The sequence below is a fragment of the Vulpes vulpes genome, chromosome 1 (genome assembly GCF_048418805.1).
Source record: "Vulpes vulpes isolate BD-2025 chromosome 1, VulVul3, whole genome shotgun sequence".
NCBI lineage: Eukaryota > Metazoa > Chordata > Mammalia > Carnivora > Canidae > Vulpes > Vulpes vulpes.
The window spans coordinates 125715884-125733592 of record NC_132780.1 but is presented as its reverse complement, the minus strand read 5'-3'; the positions used below and the strand labels follow the sequence as shown (position 1 = coordinate 125733592).

General features: G+C 35.0%; 1 protein-coding gene across 6 annotated transcripts in view; it reads left to right on the top strand.

Moving 5' to 3' along the window:
* The window catches only part of ZNF148 (zinc finger protein 148), a 169538-nt gene that overhangs the window by 90120 nt on the left and 61709 nt on the right, over nt 1–17709 (top strand). For all 6 annotated transcript variants that reach the window (XM_072727989.1, XM_025990218.2, XM_072727782.1 and 3 more), the window contains 2 exons: nt 2044–2179; nt 11963–12311. In XM_072727989.1, the coding sequence (XP_072584090.1) occupies nt 11979–12311 (333 nt within the window). In that variant the 5' untranslated portion in view covers nt 2044–2179; nt 11963–11978. The remainder of the gene's footprint in view (nt 1–2043; nt 2180–11962; nt 12312–17709) is intronic.

The following is a 17709-nucleotide window of genomic DNA, read 5'->3' as shown; positions in this document are numbered from 1 at the left end:
AATACATATAAATGAAGTTTACTTATTTTTTTTTAAAGATTTCACTTATTTATTCATGAGAGACACAGAGAGAGAGAGAGAGAGAGGCAGAGACACAGGCAGAGGCAGAAGGAGGCCCCATGTAGGGAGCCCGATGTGGGACTCGATCCTGGTTCCCAGGATCAGGCCCTGGGCTGAAGGCGGTGCTAAACTGCTGAGCCACCCGGGCTGCCCTTCCTTATTTTTTAAGTAATCTCTACACTGAACTTTTGGGGCTCAAACTCACAACCTTGAGATCAAGAGTTGAATGAATTCCCTTTCCAACTGAGCCTTCAGGTGCCCCTGTATCCATATTTTTTTAAAGTTTAAATTCTGATGGGACTCTTCATCCCTTTGTATCCTTCCATTTCAGAATTTTCCTGACTACTCATGTCTATTTTTCCAGATAGGCTTTTGGCCAAAATAAAATCTACTTATTTATATATAGAGGGAGGGATGAGGGAGAGGCAGAGAAGGAGAGAGGAAGAGAGAGAGAATCTTAAGCAGGCTTCACACCCAGTATAGAGCCCTATGTGGGGCTTGGTCTCTCAACTCTAAGATCATAAACTGAGCCTAAATCGAGAGTTGGATGCTTAAATGACTGAGCCACCCAGGCACCCCAAATAAGTAAACATTTAAACAAATATGGATACAGTGTTGAAATGTTTTTAAAAAACGAATTAGTATTATACTTTCAAGAAGTTCAAAGATAGAAATATTACTGGCTTGTTTTAGGTGAGAAAGACCATTCTTCTTGCCTTACACTATTGTAAAAACTGATTTCAAGTCATAGAATATTTTATATGTCATCTGGTCTCCAAGCTTCCTGTGGAGTATTATAAACTTATGGACAAATAGGAACCTAATATTTTTAGTTTTTTATTTATTTGGTTTTAAAATTTTTATTTACTTGAGAGAGAGTTATGCACAAATGGAGGAGGGCAAAAGGGAGAGGAACATTAAGTGCAGAGCCTGACATGGGGCTTGACCTCATGACCCTGAGATCATGACTTGAGTGGAAATCAAAAGTCAAATGCTTAACCCACTCACTGAGCCACCCAGGCACCCCAGGAATCTAATAACTTTTAATAAAGACCTATGGTAGGAAATTCTATAAACTCTTGTGTCTGTTACTGTGCTCAGAAATACTGTCAGGAAGATTTATTGTGTATAGCTCATGTTCTCTATTTTTATTTTTTGGATCTGGTATACCATCTCCCCGTGATTGTTGATTGAGTAGCTTCATCTTATTGTCACCTTTTCCTGTCAGAGATGACCTGGCTGATTATGTTTCTATAAATATTTAACAGAATTTTACAACTGTATTTGTTTCTATGGTGAATAAATACATATTCTGTACATGACTAGTTCTATTTGTTATTTGTAAGGCTTGGTATTGTGTTTACTTCCCTTTTCATAGACTTTGCAAAGCAGGTATGAGTAGTACTATTAAATGGCATTTTAATCTTTGCTTTCTCTTTTCTAGCTTTATATGTCCTCAAACCTCTGAACTTTCCTCAATGTCACATATTTCTGAAGCTGTAGACTCCAGATTTAGGCAAATTAATCTTTAAAAATTTTTTTAAAAACAACTAAGTTAGAGAGAGAGAGCTTACATGCATACCTTCACAAGAAGGGGGAGTGGCAGAGGGAGAGAAGCAGACTCCCTGCTGACAATGGAGCCTGAGGGGGGGGGGGGCTCAGTCCCAGGACCCTGAGATTATGACCTGAGGCAAAATCAAGAGTTGACTGCTTATCCGACTGAGCCACCCAGGTGCACCTAGGCAAATTATTCTTTATAAGATCAAGGTTATTTTAGTTACTACTTACCTATTTTATTTTCCTGGTTTCAGGCTTAAAAGCAAGTTATTGTACTGGTCATTCAGGCCTAGCTTCCTTTTTACAAAGAATGATCACTTCATTATTCATACCAGTTTCTCCATGTTGTATTTTTACAGTATTTTTTCCCTTCATAAGTAATGTATTTTGTTGTATGTTTTTCTTTTGTCTTTTTTTCTTTTGTAGGACTTGGATGGCATAAGTGATTAAGGTGGTGTTGAGGGTCCCTGAAGCTTATGAAAGGTAGAAACTCAACCATGATTTCTTTTTCAACTCTACAGCATTCCCTTCCTTGAAGTCTTCGTTTTTACCTTAGTCTCAGGTAATGTCACCACTTGTTTTTCATAATTATGAATGAATTATTGTTTTCAAATATGAAACCATTTTTTGGTGATAAAATTTCATGTTGATTTTTGTATAGTTTATGGTTTGGTGTTTGTATCTGTTAGAAACTTGGGATTTTAAATTTTTTTCTTGAGAAAACAGTGTTAAAGAGAAAATTGAGGAATAATGATATCATTTTAGATTTTAAGTTTAGCATAGAAAAATATGTGTAGCTTATTATGTAATCTGAAGTGAAATTTAAGTGGGAAGTTGTTTTCTCTTTTAACCCTTTTCTCAGTAGGGTATTGTGTTTTTCACCTACCCATCATTAATACGTATAAACCTACATTAAATTTTTCAGAATTTCCATGGAAACTCTGTTTTCATACATGGGGAAATTAGACCTGTTAGTAAAATTTAATGGTGTTTGGCATACAGTTTTTAAAATATAAGAAAACATACCATACTGTACATTTGTACATAATTGTAAGTTTGTCTGCCCTAAGGAAGTAGTCACGTAGATAATTCATTAATCATTTATATTAGAGGTATTAGTTAAAATATAGACTTGGCCATGATGACAGAGGCTTTAAAGGTAGAAATATGTTTACTCAAAAGTCCATGTGTAAACAGTACTGAGATTTTTAGAAGCTCCAGAATTATGACCTGGACATCTTTATCTTGCTCTGATAATCTTTTTTTAAATTTTTTTTTTAAAGATTTTATTTATTGGAGAGCAAGCACAAGCAAGAGGACAGCTGAGGGAGAGGGAGAAATAGGCTCCCCACTGAGCAGGGAGTTCCAGGTGGGGCTTGATTCCAGTGCTCTGGGATCATGACTTGAGCCAAAGGCAGACACTTGACTGACCTAGCCACCCAGGCGCCCCAGCTGTCTCTGCTGTTCGTAATATGTGGCTTCTCTGTTGGGGTCCAAGATGGTTACTGTTATGTCTGTCAGCAGGGAGAAGGAAGTACATTTCCTTCCCTTTAAGAGGAGTTCTGTATATTATTTCTACTCATATTCCAGTGGCTATAACATTGTCACATGACTACAGTCAGCTGTAAGGGAGGCTGGGAAATGAGTCTTACCTGGTAGCCGTACTATTAGGTAAGAAGGAGAAAACAGGTTGGTGGGGAAGGAGGAATTTGTTGTCTCTTATACTAGGATTTATATCAGATTAACTTTCTATTTGTCTAGTTTAGGTTAACATTAAAATATATTTTTTAAAGATTTTATTTATTCATGAGAGACACAGAGGCAGAGACCTAGGCAGAAGGTATTAAAAGTTAAAATTGACTTGAGATAATTCCTCATTTTGTTGCACTGCCAATAGGTTGAAATGATGTGTCTAATATTTTAGACTCTAAAACAAGGGTGGAATTGAACACCAATAAAAAATTTATTATTAAAAAAAAATAAAACAAGGGTGGGAGCCTTGGATAGGAGGATCTTTTTGGATACACGTAGAGCAAAATGATCTGTAACTAGTTCCTTCTAATTCTAAAGAGTCTGTTATTCTAAATGTTGAGATAAGATTAGAACAATTTATTCTCTAAGACATTACACACTTGAGAGTTATTTTTAGATGACAAATATTTCATCATACATTGTTTTTTATGGTTCTTGTCCTTTAAATACTGTATTTTGAAACAAGTATCAAATACTATATATTCTATTACAGGATTTATTAAAGGATTGGAAACTAGTTGTCAGTTTGCCACCATGTTTTATGTCAGCATATTTTACCTTTGGTACCCTTTTTAAGAAACTGGAGATAACAGCTAGTTTTGATAAATTTCTGTACTTGTATACAGCATTTTATAGTAGGCCTTGATTTAAGTTTATTACTGAATAGTATAAGATGTTATAGGTGTTTTTGGTAATGAAGGTAAAAATGCATCCTTAGTTCTGTACTTAACAAACAGGGTTTGTATTATTAAAGTGAGAGCATTTATCTAAGTTTAAAACATGTTGATATTAATAGTTAACAGTTCTCTGTTCTGAAATGGGTTTTGGTTACTATGTATGTAGTACATATTAAAAATAACTTAGGTGTTTAATGTTCATAGTGTACAGGGAAGTTTGTTTTAAGAAGTCTTTTTGCTACTCCTTTTATTATACAAGACTGTAGAAAATTCATAGTTTCCTAACAGAGTAAGTATTTTTAATGTTAATGTTTGGATTGTGGATATTGGCATAAGATGTGGTGAATGAAAAAACTAGATCCAACAGAATGTAGGATTCTGTTTTGCTTGGACCTTTTTTTTTTTTTTTTTTTTTTTTTTACCACCCCTTCCCCCTTCAAGATAAATTGTAGCTGTTTCTTAAATAGTATGAGTTGCTAAAAATTTGATGTTTTAATATTTTTAAACATCACTGTTTTCTTGTTAACATTGTTTTAGAAGACTTCAGTGATGGGTATTTGGAATATAGAATATACTTAGATTCTACTTTATTTGAGGGGGGATGCAGGCATATAGAAATGCCTGTTAATTTTGACTTAAATATTTACAAATTATTTTTCTGTGGTTTAAAAAGGGTCAGGGGTTTTTCTTGTTATATTGTGTTAAATGATGGATCTTAGCCTATACTTTCTCTTATTTAATGTCTTATTGTTGCTAGCACTGATCAGAAAGGCCATTTTGTCCAGTTGTCATTGTCATAAATGATACTATTATAATATTTTGAACAAGTAGTAATTTAAAAATCATCAAGGAGCATAGTTTACAAGATATGCTTTATGGATGCAAAATGGTAGTTACACAAAGGTGTAACTGAAGGGGTTTCAGAATGTGGAATATACTTACACAAGAAATAAGCATTGTTTTTAAGTTAGAGATGAAACACTCTCTGTATAGATAAAATGATTCTTTTGAAGGATGAAAAAATAGGAAACTTCATAAGAATGATCAGTGGCAAATTGTTAATTCCATATTGATCATGGTTTTCTTTGTCTCTTGCTTTGTCTAACCAGTTGATCTTGAGGCTGATTGATATCTGTATTTCCAGTGTTATTTTTAAGGTATAATTCCTCACTGACTCCTTACATGGGTTAGAAATGTTAGAATCCAAATTAATACAACTGGCATCCTTCAGACAACAAGGAGTTTGCTGAACATGCTTTGGGTCAGAAGTAATTTGTAAAGCCTAGTTTTTCTACTGTTCCAGAATAGGTTCCTTTGAGTAATTCTGCCTCCAAGTGAAGTTTATAGGTTGAATGGATTCTGGTACAAGGCAGAGATACTGTTGATTTGGGCGTTGGGGGGGGTGGTGGTGGATATTTTGAGTTGGAAATTATTCTTTCCATGGAAAAGAATAATTTTTAATTCCTAAGCTTGCCCACTATAATCTGTTTTAATTCATAAAGTTGGAAGCTCTACATTGTTCAGTAAAAGTTGGATGGAAAATAATAATTCAACCAAACTAAATAAATAAAACACAAAAGGAGTATTTTTAAGTGAGGAATATTTCTTTCATGTTTGAATGCAAGATTTAATTAAAGGTGATAAAGTGGCAGATGAGTATTTGTGTATGTTCTGAACGGGAACTAGCTGCTTTCAAAAATTTTAGAGGATTATGGCAGGAGTCTTACAAATCAGTTTCACCTTAAGACGTACAACCCTCTTTCCTTTCATATGGGTATATCTTTAGAACCACTCATATATTTATCAACCATGGTTAGGATTATTTTGTTTGATTTCCAAGTGAAAATGGGGAGGTAAGAGGAAGAGGGTTTCCTGAAGTAACTTGGTCAAGATTTGAAGACAATGGAAGGATTAAGACGGCATATGTAAGCCTATGAAAAAAAGAATAAGAGAAATTTACTAAGATGTGAGTAATAGATGGAAGTGGGAAAGTAGCAAATGTAGGAAGTGTCCATTTCTTCCAAAAGAGAAAAGGCTATTTTGTGTTACAAAGTTCTCCCATGGTACCATGAGGTGGGAGTAGCCAGCTAAGGAGACTTGGATTGCTTTACCAAGCCAAGCAGTGGGGACAGAGTGGCCTCAGAGTAGGTGAGTGAGAAGAGGAGTTCTGTGAGTTCCTAATGCATTCAGAGCCTTTTCAAGTAGTGAAGGTTAGTATAGTGTGGCAAAAAGTGCACTAAACCAGCTAAGCCTGTTTTGAAATCCCAGTGTACCTCCTAGCTACGTGACTTGGGGAAAACCCCAGTTTATTGGTTAAATAGGGATATACTATTGTCCTGAGTGTTACTATACACATGTTAAGTGATGTAAATGTATATAAGTATACTCAGCACATTGTCTTACATGTAGTAGATCCTCAACACATACTAGTTGCCCTTCCACTCCAGGTTATGATAATCTCTGAACTTTATAGTATAGACTCAAACCTATTAATAAATTTAGAAAGATATTTTTCTTATTAATTGTATAGAACTCCCTTAAATCAGTAGTTGCTTTAAGTGCTTTGCATAGTTGATTAAAAATGAGTAGTAGTGGCCAACTTGTCCATATGTTTTGTTTCTGTTAACTTTGTCTTCTGAAAGTTAGCCCAAACAGTCCCCTCAGCTTAGAGTAGAAATAATGATCACAGATGCTTGAATTAAAAGTCCATGTGTTTAATTTCTTACTGAAAACCCTGACTCAAAGCTTATTTACTCTGTTTGATCTTATAAATCTATAAAGCTTACTTTTTAATTGCTTGCACACAGTTGATTAGAAGCATTAAATTAGAAGGTGATGACAAGGAGTGTCAGCTGTCTCTTCTGGAAGACAGGAGAAAGTGATGGCTAGTAATTTATGTTCTCTTAGTAGAGCATTGCCATTAGGCTTAAATGACTAGGGGTTACCTACTTGACCACAATTTGAATTACTTTTACATAGCTGAACCAAACGTTTTTCAGTAGGAAAGGATGGTAAGGAGTGTATAGTCAAGGGACCATGGAATGGAGCAAGAGACTGTATTGTGGCCTCCTAAATATGCCTATTGCTGTATCTGTCAGCTTTTTTGACAGAGTGATGGAAATGAGGGAAGAATAAAACTTAGAAGGGGGAAAAGACGACAGTTTGAAGTAATCTGGTAAAGTGCAATTTAGGAGAAATTGGCCCAAGGTGGGCTGGCCTTTTCCTTTTTCCCTCTCTTTTGCTGTATTCTAGTTTTTAATGATCCCTTTTCTGGGTAACTCTAAACTTCAGAAGAAAGAGGGCTCTTTAGCTGAATTAGCCCTAGGACGTCATTGTCTGTCTTGTCTTGGTTCTTAACAGCTGTGACGTTTTATACTTTGTCAGCTGCCCACAGCCCCTTAAAAAAGAATATGTCATTGCAAAGAACTCAGGGTGGCTGGTTGCTTATTACTCCACCAGGCCATTCTTTTTCCCCACTTGGACAGAGGCTCCTGGGAACAAAAATTGTTTCTTTTTTTTCTTCCAGAGCAGGCTTTCATGTAAGTGACATGATTTAAAGGAAGCATTATTTCTTTCTTCCTCTCTGCTGTGTAATATCCCTAACACCTGAATTTCCATTAATTGTGTAGCTATTTGGGTCAAAAAGCAGTGGCCGTTTTGACAGTTTAGCAGGAAGAGACATTTAACTATTTGCATTTTAATGTAGATTGATTACATCAGTTTCCTTTCTTTACACCTGATTGATCCTCCTTGAAAGTAGCTGAAATTAGAGAAGGGAAGTAGCCTGTGTTAACTCTTGAGTATGGGATCTTTTGTTGTATTCCAGTTGTTGAATGTGCAGTGAAGCACATGAGAGTTTTGCCTGAGACCACCACGTAGGAGTTAGAAGGGAGAAAGTTAAAGATTATATAAGTGTATGTAAGAGAGCTTCAGGACAATTAAAAAAAAAGGTCTTATCATTTTTCTTAGTGTGGCTTTGTCCTTTTTTTCCTTTTACCATAGGCTTGGTGAAATTAACTATTGTATGAGAGCCTTATCTCATTTCCTGTCCAGCTTACCCTGCCCAGTTACTAGTTGAGATGTGTGTATGGGCCACTTTATCTTCTCCTCGATTTTTTTTCATGTAATGTGCCTCGGAGAACTTTTCACGCAGCACATACAGTGTCTTCATTCCGTTTATGACCGTGTGTGTTCATTGTATGGTTGAATCGTGATTAAGAGATAATCTATCAGTGGATGCTTAGGTTGTTTCCAGTCTTTTCCCACTAAAAGTGCACCAGATATCTTGCACATACATCTTTAGTTAATTTTGATGAATTACTTTATAGGATTGTGTATATTCTTAGCAATGAGGTTGCTGGGTCAGGGTATGTGCAGTTTTCATTTTGATAGATATTTCCAAGGCTTGCTTTAAACCTTTGTCAGAGTAGTGTTCACTGATAATGAAACCTGTATCTTAGCATCTTCTTGTATTTCAGGGAAATCATTTTCTCAAAACAGTTTCTTGGCTAGCCAATTACTTAAAATGTATGGCTTAATTTGGGGTCATAGTAATAAGAAACTATATGTAAAAAAGGGAGAGAGATTCCTTTTTCTGTGTCTGTAGCCTCTTTTCAAGAAACTTTTTGAAGAGATCATATTTGTCATATATTTACAATATTTCCCCTTTTCCATTTACTTTTTCTATCCTGAAGTGTGGTATCTTCCTGTTCTAAGTCCCTCACTCTGGCACTTAATGTAAGCCTGCCTTTTTTTCAAAATAGACTCTGTCCTCAAAGTATTTTGACTTCTTGAGTACTTATGGTTTTATTTTTCATTTTATTTTATTTTATTTTTATATTATTGTTTTATTTTATTTAAAGATTTTATTTACTTATTCATGAGAGACACAGAGAAAGAGAGAGGGGCAGAGACACAGGCAGAGGGAGAAGCAGGCTCTGTGTAGGGAGCCTGACGTGGGACTTGATCCCGGGTCTCCAGGATCACGCCCTGGGCTGAAGGTGGTGCTAAACCGCTGAGCCACCAGGCTGCCCAGTACTTAACTCTTTTATCCTCATGTTAGGGATAACATTAGTAAAAAAATTAAAATATAATGTTTGTTTTCATATGTACATTTTATGTCAATATTTTAGAGGTATAGTTTTAAATAGTATGCATATACTAGCATATGCTCAATTTTCTTTCTTTCTTTCTTTTTTTTTTTTTTGAGATTTATTTATTTATTCATGAGAGACACAGAGAAAGAGGCAGAGACATAGGCAGAGGGAGAAACAGACTCCTCACAGGGACCCCGATGTGGGACTCAATCCCGGATCTTGGGATCATGCCCTGAGCTAAAGGCAGACACTCAACTGCTGAGCCACCCAGGCATCCCTAGGATATGCTCCATTTATAAAAAGCGATGAGGTGCATGATCAAAAACAGTGGAGTTTGGGGACCCTTGCTTTAGGGAAATGTAGACCTTGTGTGGGGTTAACAGGTCAGCTTCAACTGGGCTACTTTTTCTTCAAACTAAGTTCTACACTAAGTCAGTTTCTTTAAGTTGACCTTTTAATGACGTCTTTGACCTCTCCTATATTCCTTAAAAGCTTAAAAGTTTTTTGTGTTTTGTTTTTAATAATGGTGTATGTGACAATAGCAGCAATGAAGAATTGCAGTAAAGAGTGGCTTTTTGTATACATAATTCCCTTTTAAGTTAGGGGCTTTCCACATTCTTTTTTTTTTTTTTTTTTTTTGCTTTCCACATTCTTTAAGAAAACGTTAAATAGATGAGAAGAATGTAATTGACTTGGTAAGAACCTCCAAAGAAATGGCCAGAATAAGTAAATTTTAGCCCTGTAAAGACTTCATGTCTCACTTACTTGTGGGATAGTTTATCTTCTAAGAACTGTGATAATAGAATATTTAGAAGAGAACAAGTTTTTGGTGATTTACTTAAAATCTTTGGCCTATAGCTTTTTCAAGTTTTCTACTTAAGTATTTTGAAAAGTAAAATCAGATTGTAGGTTCTTTGTTTTATGTATTCTAGACTGATACTACCTGGTACCGGGGAAGATAAGATTAGCAAGTATGAATTATATTTTTTATGTTTTTACTTAGCTGTTTATGTGTTTTTTTGAGTTGTTCATTTAAGTACAGGTTTCTCAGTAAATGATAACCTTAGTAAATGAAAGAGTATTTAAATTTCAGTAATATATAAGAATGTAACTGATCATTTATTTTACCTCTGAAAGCTATGATCAAATAGTAACCGTAACCTACCTGATTAATTCAGGAGAGAGGTGACCAAACTGAAACATAGTTAATGCATTTACTACTTGTGGACCCTTCCCTTTGGGTAGGTATGTGTGTTAATTTTACATAGGCTGACAATAGAAATTGATTTTGGAAAACAAACTTTGACAGTGCTTTCACCTTTGTTAAGATGAATTTCTTTGGATTTCTGATTATTATGTTAGTTCCTAGGGTAACACAGTGGAATTTGAATTTACAGCAATGAGTTAGAAGGGCAGATTTAATATTGCGTGTCTTTTCTATAATGAGTAAATAAGGTAATGTTATTATTTGATAGTGTCTAGTTCTTATGACCTATTAAATTTAATCATGCTCTATTTAAGACTATATTAGTAATGGAAGTATCACTTACTTCACTTTAACAAATTTAAAAACATGCATAAAAAATAAAATTCTATTATAGCAAGTTTTCAAATTATAGATAAATATAAATATGGAAAAAACTTCCAACAATTTCACTACCCAGGGGTAATGTTAATATTGTTAGCATTTTAGATAAACCTATGTGCATTCAAACGCACACATATTTCCTTTAATATATTGGGATATCCTCCCATTTTCAAATACTGTTCAAGAATACTTTTATTACTGTATACATTGTTTTTTGAGTTTCAGCAGACTTTAACTTTTCATTGTAATATAATAATTGACAGAAACATGCACATATTGCAGATGTACGACTTGAAAATTTTACAAAGTGTGCACACCTGTGCAGTCAGAATTCAACTCAAAAAATATTGCCAGCTTTCAGATACCCCCCATTTCCTACCTACTATCAATAGCAACCCTCCAAAGGTAGCTGCTATTCTTCTGATTTCTATTTTTAAGAAAAACTATGAGATATAATTTACATGTTCTAAAATGTACCCATTTTCAGTGTTCAATTCAGGGAGTTTTAGTAAATTTACCAAGTCATACAGCCATCACTATAGTATAAAACATAATGTGTGAATGAAGATATTTTAACCAGCTTCATTTTGTTGAATACATAATGTATTTCCATTTCCAAAGAATATTTCATATTTTATGGCTTTTGATGCATTCATTGCCTTTGAAAATAATTGAGCTAATTCTCTTACTGTTAGTAAATGAGTGTCTTTTTTTTTTTTTAACCTACCTCAACATTGAACATATTTTTTTAGAGAGGCACTACAATCTTGGTGGATAAAATATGGTAGTTCTGTTTTAATGTTCATTTTTTTTATTACTACTGTATGTGGCTATTATTTTATATATTTTATATATTTAGTGATTTGCCTGGTAGTGGTTTGTCAATTTATTAATGAATGCACTTCAAAAACTTTTAAAAAGATATTTTACTATATTAAAAGATATGACTCCTTTGTTACAGCTATCTCCAGTTTGCTTTATGCCATACTCGTTTTTCATAATGATATAGGTTAAGATTTTATGCCTTAATGTCAAAAATGAAAATTTGCATTTTACTCTACCAGCCTTGGAAACTTATCTTGGTAATTTTAACATTGGAGATGAATACTGAATTACATGAATAAAATTTTTCTATTAAAGTGTGTACCTTTCATAATTAAAATTTTAAAAAGTATCAAGTAGACATATAAAACTAATTTATTATGCTTTGTTGCCAAACTTGGTCTTTCTAGGCAGTTATACTTAAGCATGAACATTGACGACAAACTGGAAGGATTATTTCTTAAATGTGGCGGCATAGACGAAATGCAGTCTTCCAGGGCAATGGTTGTAATGGGTGGAGTGTCTGGCCAGTCTACCGTGTCTGGGGAACTGCAGGAGTCAGTACTTCAAGACCGGAGTATGCCTCACCAGGAGATCCTTGCTGCAGATGAAGTGTTACAAGAAAGTGAAATGAGACAACAGGATATGATATCACATGATGAACTCATGGTCCATGAGGAGACAGTGAAAAATGATGAAGAGCAGATGGAAACACATGAAAGACTTCCTCAAGGACTACAGTATGCACTTAATGTCCCTGTAAGTAATTCCTTTATAAGATTAATATAACTTATAGCTATAATCATAATTAATTTTGTGTTAAGTAATACTTCAAGTCATTGAGGAAATATCAGAAAATGTTTAAAGGTTTAATAGTTCAAATGAGTGTTCTTGAGTAGGTATACTAAATGTTGACAGAAGTCACATTTGAAAAAGCAAAATTAAGTTTTCGTATTCTATACAGTTTAGAAACTTCTCTTTTCCAGGATGAAATTTATTTCTCTGTCAGGATTACTATGTATTAAATTTTAAGTGATTAAATTTTAAAGATTTTAAGTTCTGGGTTTCCTTGAAGAGTAGAAAGATTGAATCTTGAGCATAACTAGAGAAAGATAAGACACGAGAGTTTTTTCCTTCAAATTCTGTAACTTAGCAATTCCTAGTGTCTGTATTTTTTTATTATCTTTTTAAAAACTATATCAGCTCTTTAGTTTTTCCTGTTTATCCTAGATGTCATGGTTTAATCATAATGTGTTCTCTTGTAGGCACCCATGACTCTTTTGCATCCTTGTGTTTTTATTTTTTCCTGATGACCATCAAAACCATAACCATAATGTAATCCTCTTCTGTTCTTTCTGTGATATTAAGTCTGGATTTCTTTCAGTATATTTAATACACTATTGCTTTTTCTTTTGCTTCAGAACCTTCATACATCCTGCTTGTAGTATTCCCCTCAGCCATACCTGCTCTGTATTTTTTAATCTAGTTAGTGGTTCATCATTATCCACGTTTCCCCTTCTGTTCAGTCTAGGTTGAGTTCCTGCAATAGGGACTTGTGGTTACTTGTTGAGGGTCTGTCTCTCTCATAGATTGTAGGCTCTAGGAGAGCATGAGTTTTGTCTTATTTTCCAGTGCATCCTGGGTGTTGGCACATTGTGTGAATGAATGAATAATACTTGTGCTCTAATATCTGTGTGCACCAACTTTTACCTAGCCCATTGCAGTGGCCTTACCTTTTTTTTAGTCTGTTCTTGTGATGCATTACATAATTGATTTTTGAATGATGACCCACCCTTGCATACCTGTAATACATCCCACTCAGTTGTGGTATGTAATTCGTACTATATATTGTTGGATTCATTTTGCTAATAAGTTGTTGAGGATTTTTGTATCTGTGTTCATGATGTACATTGGTCTCGTTTTCTTGTACTATCTTTGTATCTGATGTTGATTAAAATAGAGTAATTCTGGCCTCATAGAATGATCTAGGAGTATTTCTCTGCTTTTGACTTCTGGGAGAGATTGTAGAGAATTGGTATAATTTCTTCCATAAACGTATGATAGAATTCACCAGTGAGTACATATGGCCTGATACTTTCTTTTTTAGAAGGTTATTAATTACTGACTCCATTTCTTTAGTAGATACAGGCCTGTTCAGATTGTTTATTTCTTCTTGTGTGAGTTTTTACAGATTGTGCCTTTCAAGGAATTGATCCCATTTCACCTAGATTATCAAATTTGTGGGCATAGAGTTCATAATATTCCTTTGTTATGTTTTTATTTTTCATTTTTAAAGATTATTTTTTTATTTGAAAGAGTAAGAGAGAGAACGTGAGTGGGGCGGAGGGGCAGAGAGAGAACAGATTCCCTGCTGAGCAGGGAGCATCATGCAGGGCTTGTGATCCCAGGACCCTGAGATCATGACCTTAGCTGAAGGCAGATGCTTAACCAACTGAGTTATCGCTATACCTGTTGGACAACAATTCCCTGTTTTTCTCCAGACCCCAGAAAGTAGAGGCTTTCTGATTTTACTGCTATTTTAAAAGAGTCAGTTTTTGGGCAGCCCAGGTGGCTCCGCAGTTGAGTGCTGCCTTCAGCCCAGGGCCTGATCCTGGAGACCCGGGATTGAGTCCCACATTGGGCTCCCTGCATGGAGCCTACTTCTTCCTCTGCCTGTGTCTCTGCCTCTCTCTCTCTCTCTCTCTCTCTCTGTCTCTCATGAATAATAAATAAAATCTTAAAAAAAAAATCAGCTTTTGATTTTCTCTATTGATTTCTAGTTTTCAGTTTCACTGATTTCTGCTTTAATTTTTATAATTTCTTCTGTTATTTTGGATTAATTTGCTTTTCTGGTTTTCTAAGGGGGACGATTAGATGATTGATTTTAGATCTTCTTTTCTAATATATGCATTCAATGCTATAAATTTCCCTGTAAGCACTGCTTTAACTGCTTCCCACAAATTTTGATAAATTGTAATTTTATTTTCATTTAATTCAATGTATCTTTTAATTCCTCCTCAGATTTCTTCTTTGATCTACATATTATTTAGAAGTGTGTTGTTTAATCCCCAAGTGTTTGGAGGATTTTCCAGCTATTTTTCTGTTACGACTTTCGAGAATAATTCTGTTGTGGTCTAAGAGCATATATCATATGATTTTTGTTCTTTTTAATTTGTTAAGGTGTGTTTTATGGTTCTGAAAGTGGTCTGTGAGTGCTCCACATGAGCTTGAGAAGATTGTGTGTTTTGCTGTTGATGGATGAAGTCCTTTGTAGATTGCATTAGTCTTTTAATAGGACTGACTGTCCTATAAATATAGATTGACTTGTCCAGTCTGTATTTCAGGTAGTTTCTGTAGTGATCTTTCCAAATGAGATTTATACTTCTCACTTCCCTATGAATGCTTCTTCAAAGGTTCCTGTTGCCAAACAGCTAAAATACAGCCTATTGCAGAGGCAGAGAGAGCCTGCATAATCATAATCAGATCTCTTCTAACAACCCCTTAGGTTGTAGTTCAATAGCTTCTCTCCCTGTTCATACTTTAAGCATATCAAATTACTTTAGTTGCCCAGCTCCACTATGAGTTTTTCTATTACTTCTTCTTTTTTTTTTTTTTTTAAGATTTTATTTATTTATTCATGAGAGACACACACACACAGAGAGAGAGAGGCAGAGACACAGGCAGAGGTAGAAGCAGGATCCCTGCGGGGAACCCAACGTAGGAATTGATCCCGGGTCTTCAGGATCACGCCCTGGGCCGAAGGCAGGCGCCAAACCACTGAGCCACCCAGGGATCCCCTCTATTACTTCTGTATATGTTGTATATACTTGAAATATTCTTTGATTAGCAATCTACTGGTTTTTACTTCTCAGCTTAAAAGACTTCTCTTTTGTTTGGTTTTCATTATGATAACTAACATTTTGCATTTCTTTGCTTGCAAGACTATAAGGTTGCTCTTCCACATCCTGCCTTCTAACTTTGTGTTCTCAATACCTGGGTTATAGTAGGCAGCCAAATATTTTTTGAGTGAAAAAAACATGTATATGTGTGTCTGTGGGTATGTGTATTGGACAGCTGCATAGACTTGTATAGCCCACAGCCCATCCAGATACAGAATATTTCTGTCATCCTAGAGGATTTCTGTCTGTTTCTTCCAGATCAGTACCCTTGAGAACTTTATTGTAATTAGAATCGTATGTCATTCTTGGGTCTGGCTTCTTTTGTTCAGCACAGTGTTTTTGGTTTTTCCATGTTGGTTGAGTGTATCAGTAAGTAGTTTATTCCTTTTTTTTTTTTTTTGAGTAATATTCTTTGTGTTGTTGTCCTAAAATTTGTTTATTCATTTCCCCTTTTATGGTCATGTTATGACTAGTTTTCAGTCTTTATGGATAAAGCTGCTTGAGTGATGAACATTCTTGTACGAGACCTTTTTTCGTTTCTTTTGGGTACATCTTTATAGAATTTAAGCCATTTCTCTTGGGTTTTCATTTTCTTTGCTTGATCTAGTGTCTGTCTTTGCATCTGCATTACACTATCTTGATTGCTGAATATTGCATAGTAAATCTCGAAGTCCGGTATCGTGGTCTTTTGATTTTGTTGTTGTTCTTGCAAGACTTTTGTGACCATTCAAGGTTGTTTGTATTTCCATGTGAAATTTAGAATCAGCCTTTCAGTTTCTGTAAAAAGAACCAAGTAGGGTTTTATTGAGATTAGATTGATTCTACATATTGACTTGATAAAAAACATCATCTAAATAATAGTGGCTTCCAATCCATGAACATGGTATATTGTTATGTTTGTGTAGGTTATCTATAATTTATCTTAGCCTTGTTCTTTTCAATGTAGAGTTACTGGAAATATATTGTTAAATTTATCCCTAATTATTTCGTGTTTTGGATGCTATTGTAAATGGCATTTTTAAAAAATTTCAATGTTTAATTGTTTATGACTACTATATAGAAATGTAGTTGATTCTTTTTATATTGACCATGTATCCTGTGACTGTTACATGTATATATAAGTTCTAGTAGTCATTTTCTTGATTCTTTAGGTTTATTCAGAGTCATATGTCTGATCATATTGTTCATGCATTTTACATTTTCCTTTCTAATATATTTTCCTGTACCCCCACCATTACCCCTACCACCAGTATACCTTCTTTTTCTTGTTTTGTTGTACTGACTGGGACCTTCAGTACAATGTTGAATTGATGTTGTTCCTTATCTTTAGGGGACTGCATTCAGTTTTTCACTGAATTATTTGAGTTGTAGGTTTTTTTTATAGATGATCTTTGTTACATTGAAGAAATTTTCAAGTTTGCTGTTTTGAAAACAAAAATAATTTGTAACTTCATCAGATGCTTTTTCTACATCTATTAAGTGATCATGATTTTGTTTTTCTCTCCTTACTATCTTAATGGTGAATGTTGATTTTTCACATGGTATTAATTAAAGCAACCTTGTATTCCTGGGATAAACTGCACTGGGTCATGATGTGTCATCTTTTTTATACATTGCTGGATTCAGTTTACTAATTTTTTAAAAGTTTTTTTTTTTTAAGATTTTATTTATTTATTCATAGAGACCCAGAGAAAGAGAGAGGCAGAGAGACAGGCAGAGGGAGAAGCAGGCTCTACACAGGGAGCCCCACATGGGACTCGATCCCAGGTCCCCAGGATCACACCCCGAGCTGCAGATGGCGCTAAACCGCTGCGCCACCAGGGCTGCCCATTTTAAAATAGTTTTTAAGTGTACATTTATGAGGGATATTAATTTTCGTGCAATATCTTTGTTTTGGGTGTGCAAGCTTTATAAATGGGTTAGGAAGTATTTCCTACTACATTTTCTGAAAGAGTTGGTGTAGGAATTGCACATTTCTACTTTACATATTTTTGATAGCTTCACCACGAAGCTAATCTTGTACTGAGTTTTCTTTGTGAGAAGTTTTAAATTCCAAGTTCTTTTTTTTTTTTTTTTGAGATTTTATGTATTTATTCATGAGAGACACAGAGGGGGGGGGGGGGCGGGCAGAGACACAGGCAGAGGGAGAAGCAGGCTCCATGCAGGGAGCCCAATGTGGGACATGATCCCAGGACTCCAGGATCACACCCTGAGCCAAAGGCACATGCTCAACCACTGAGCCACCCTGGCGTCCCTCC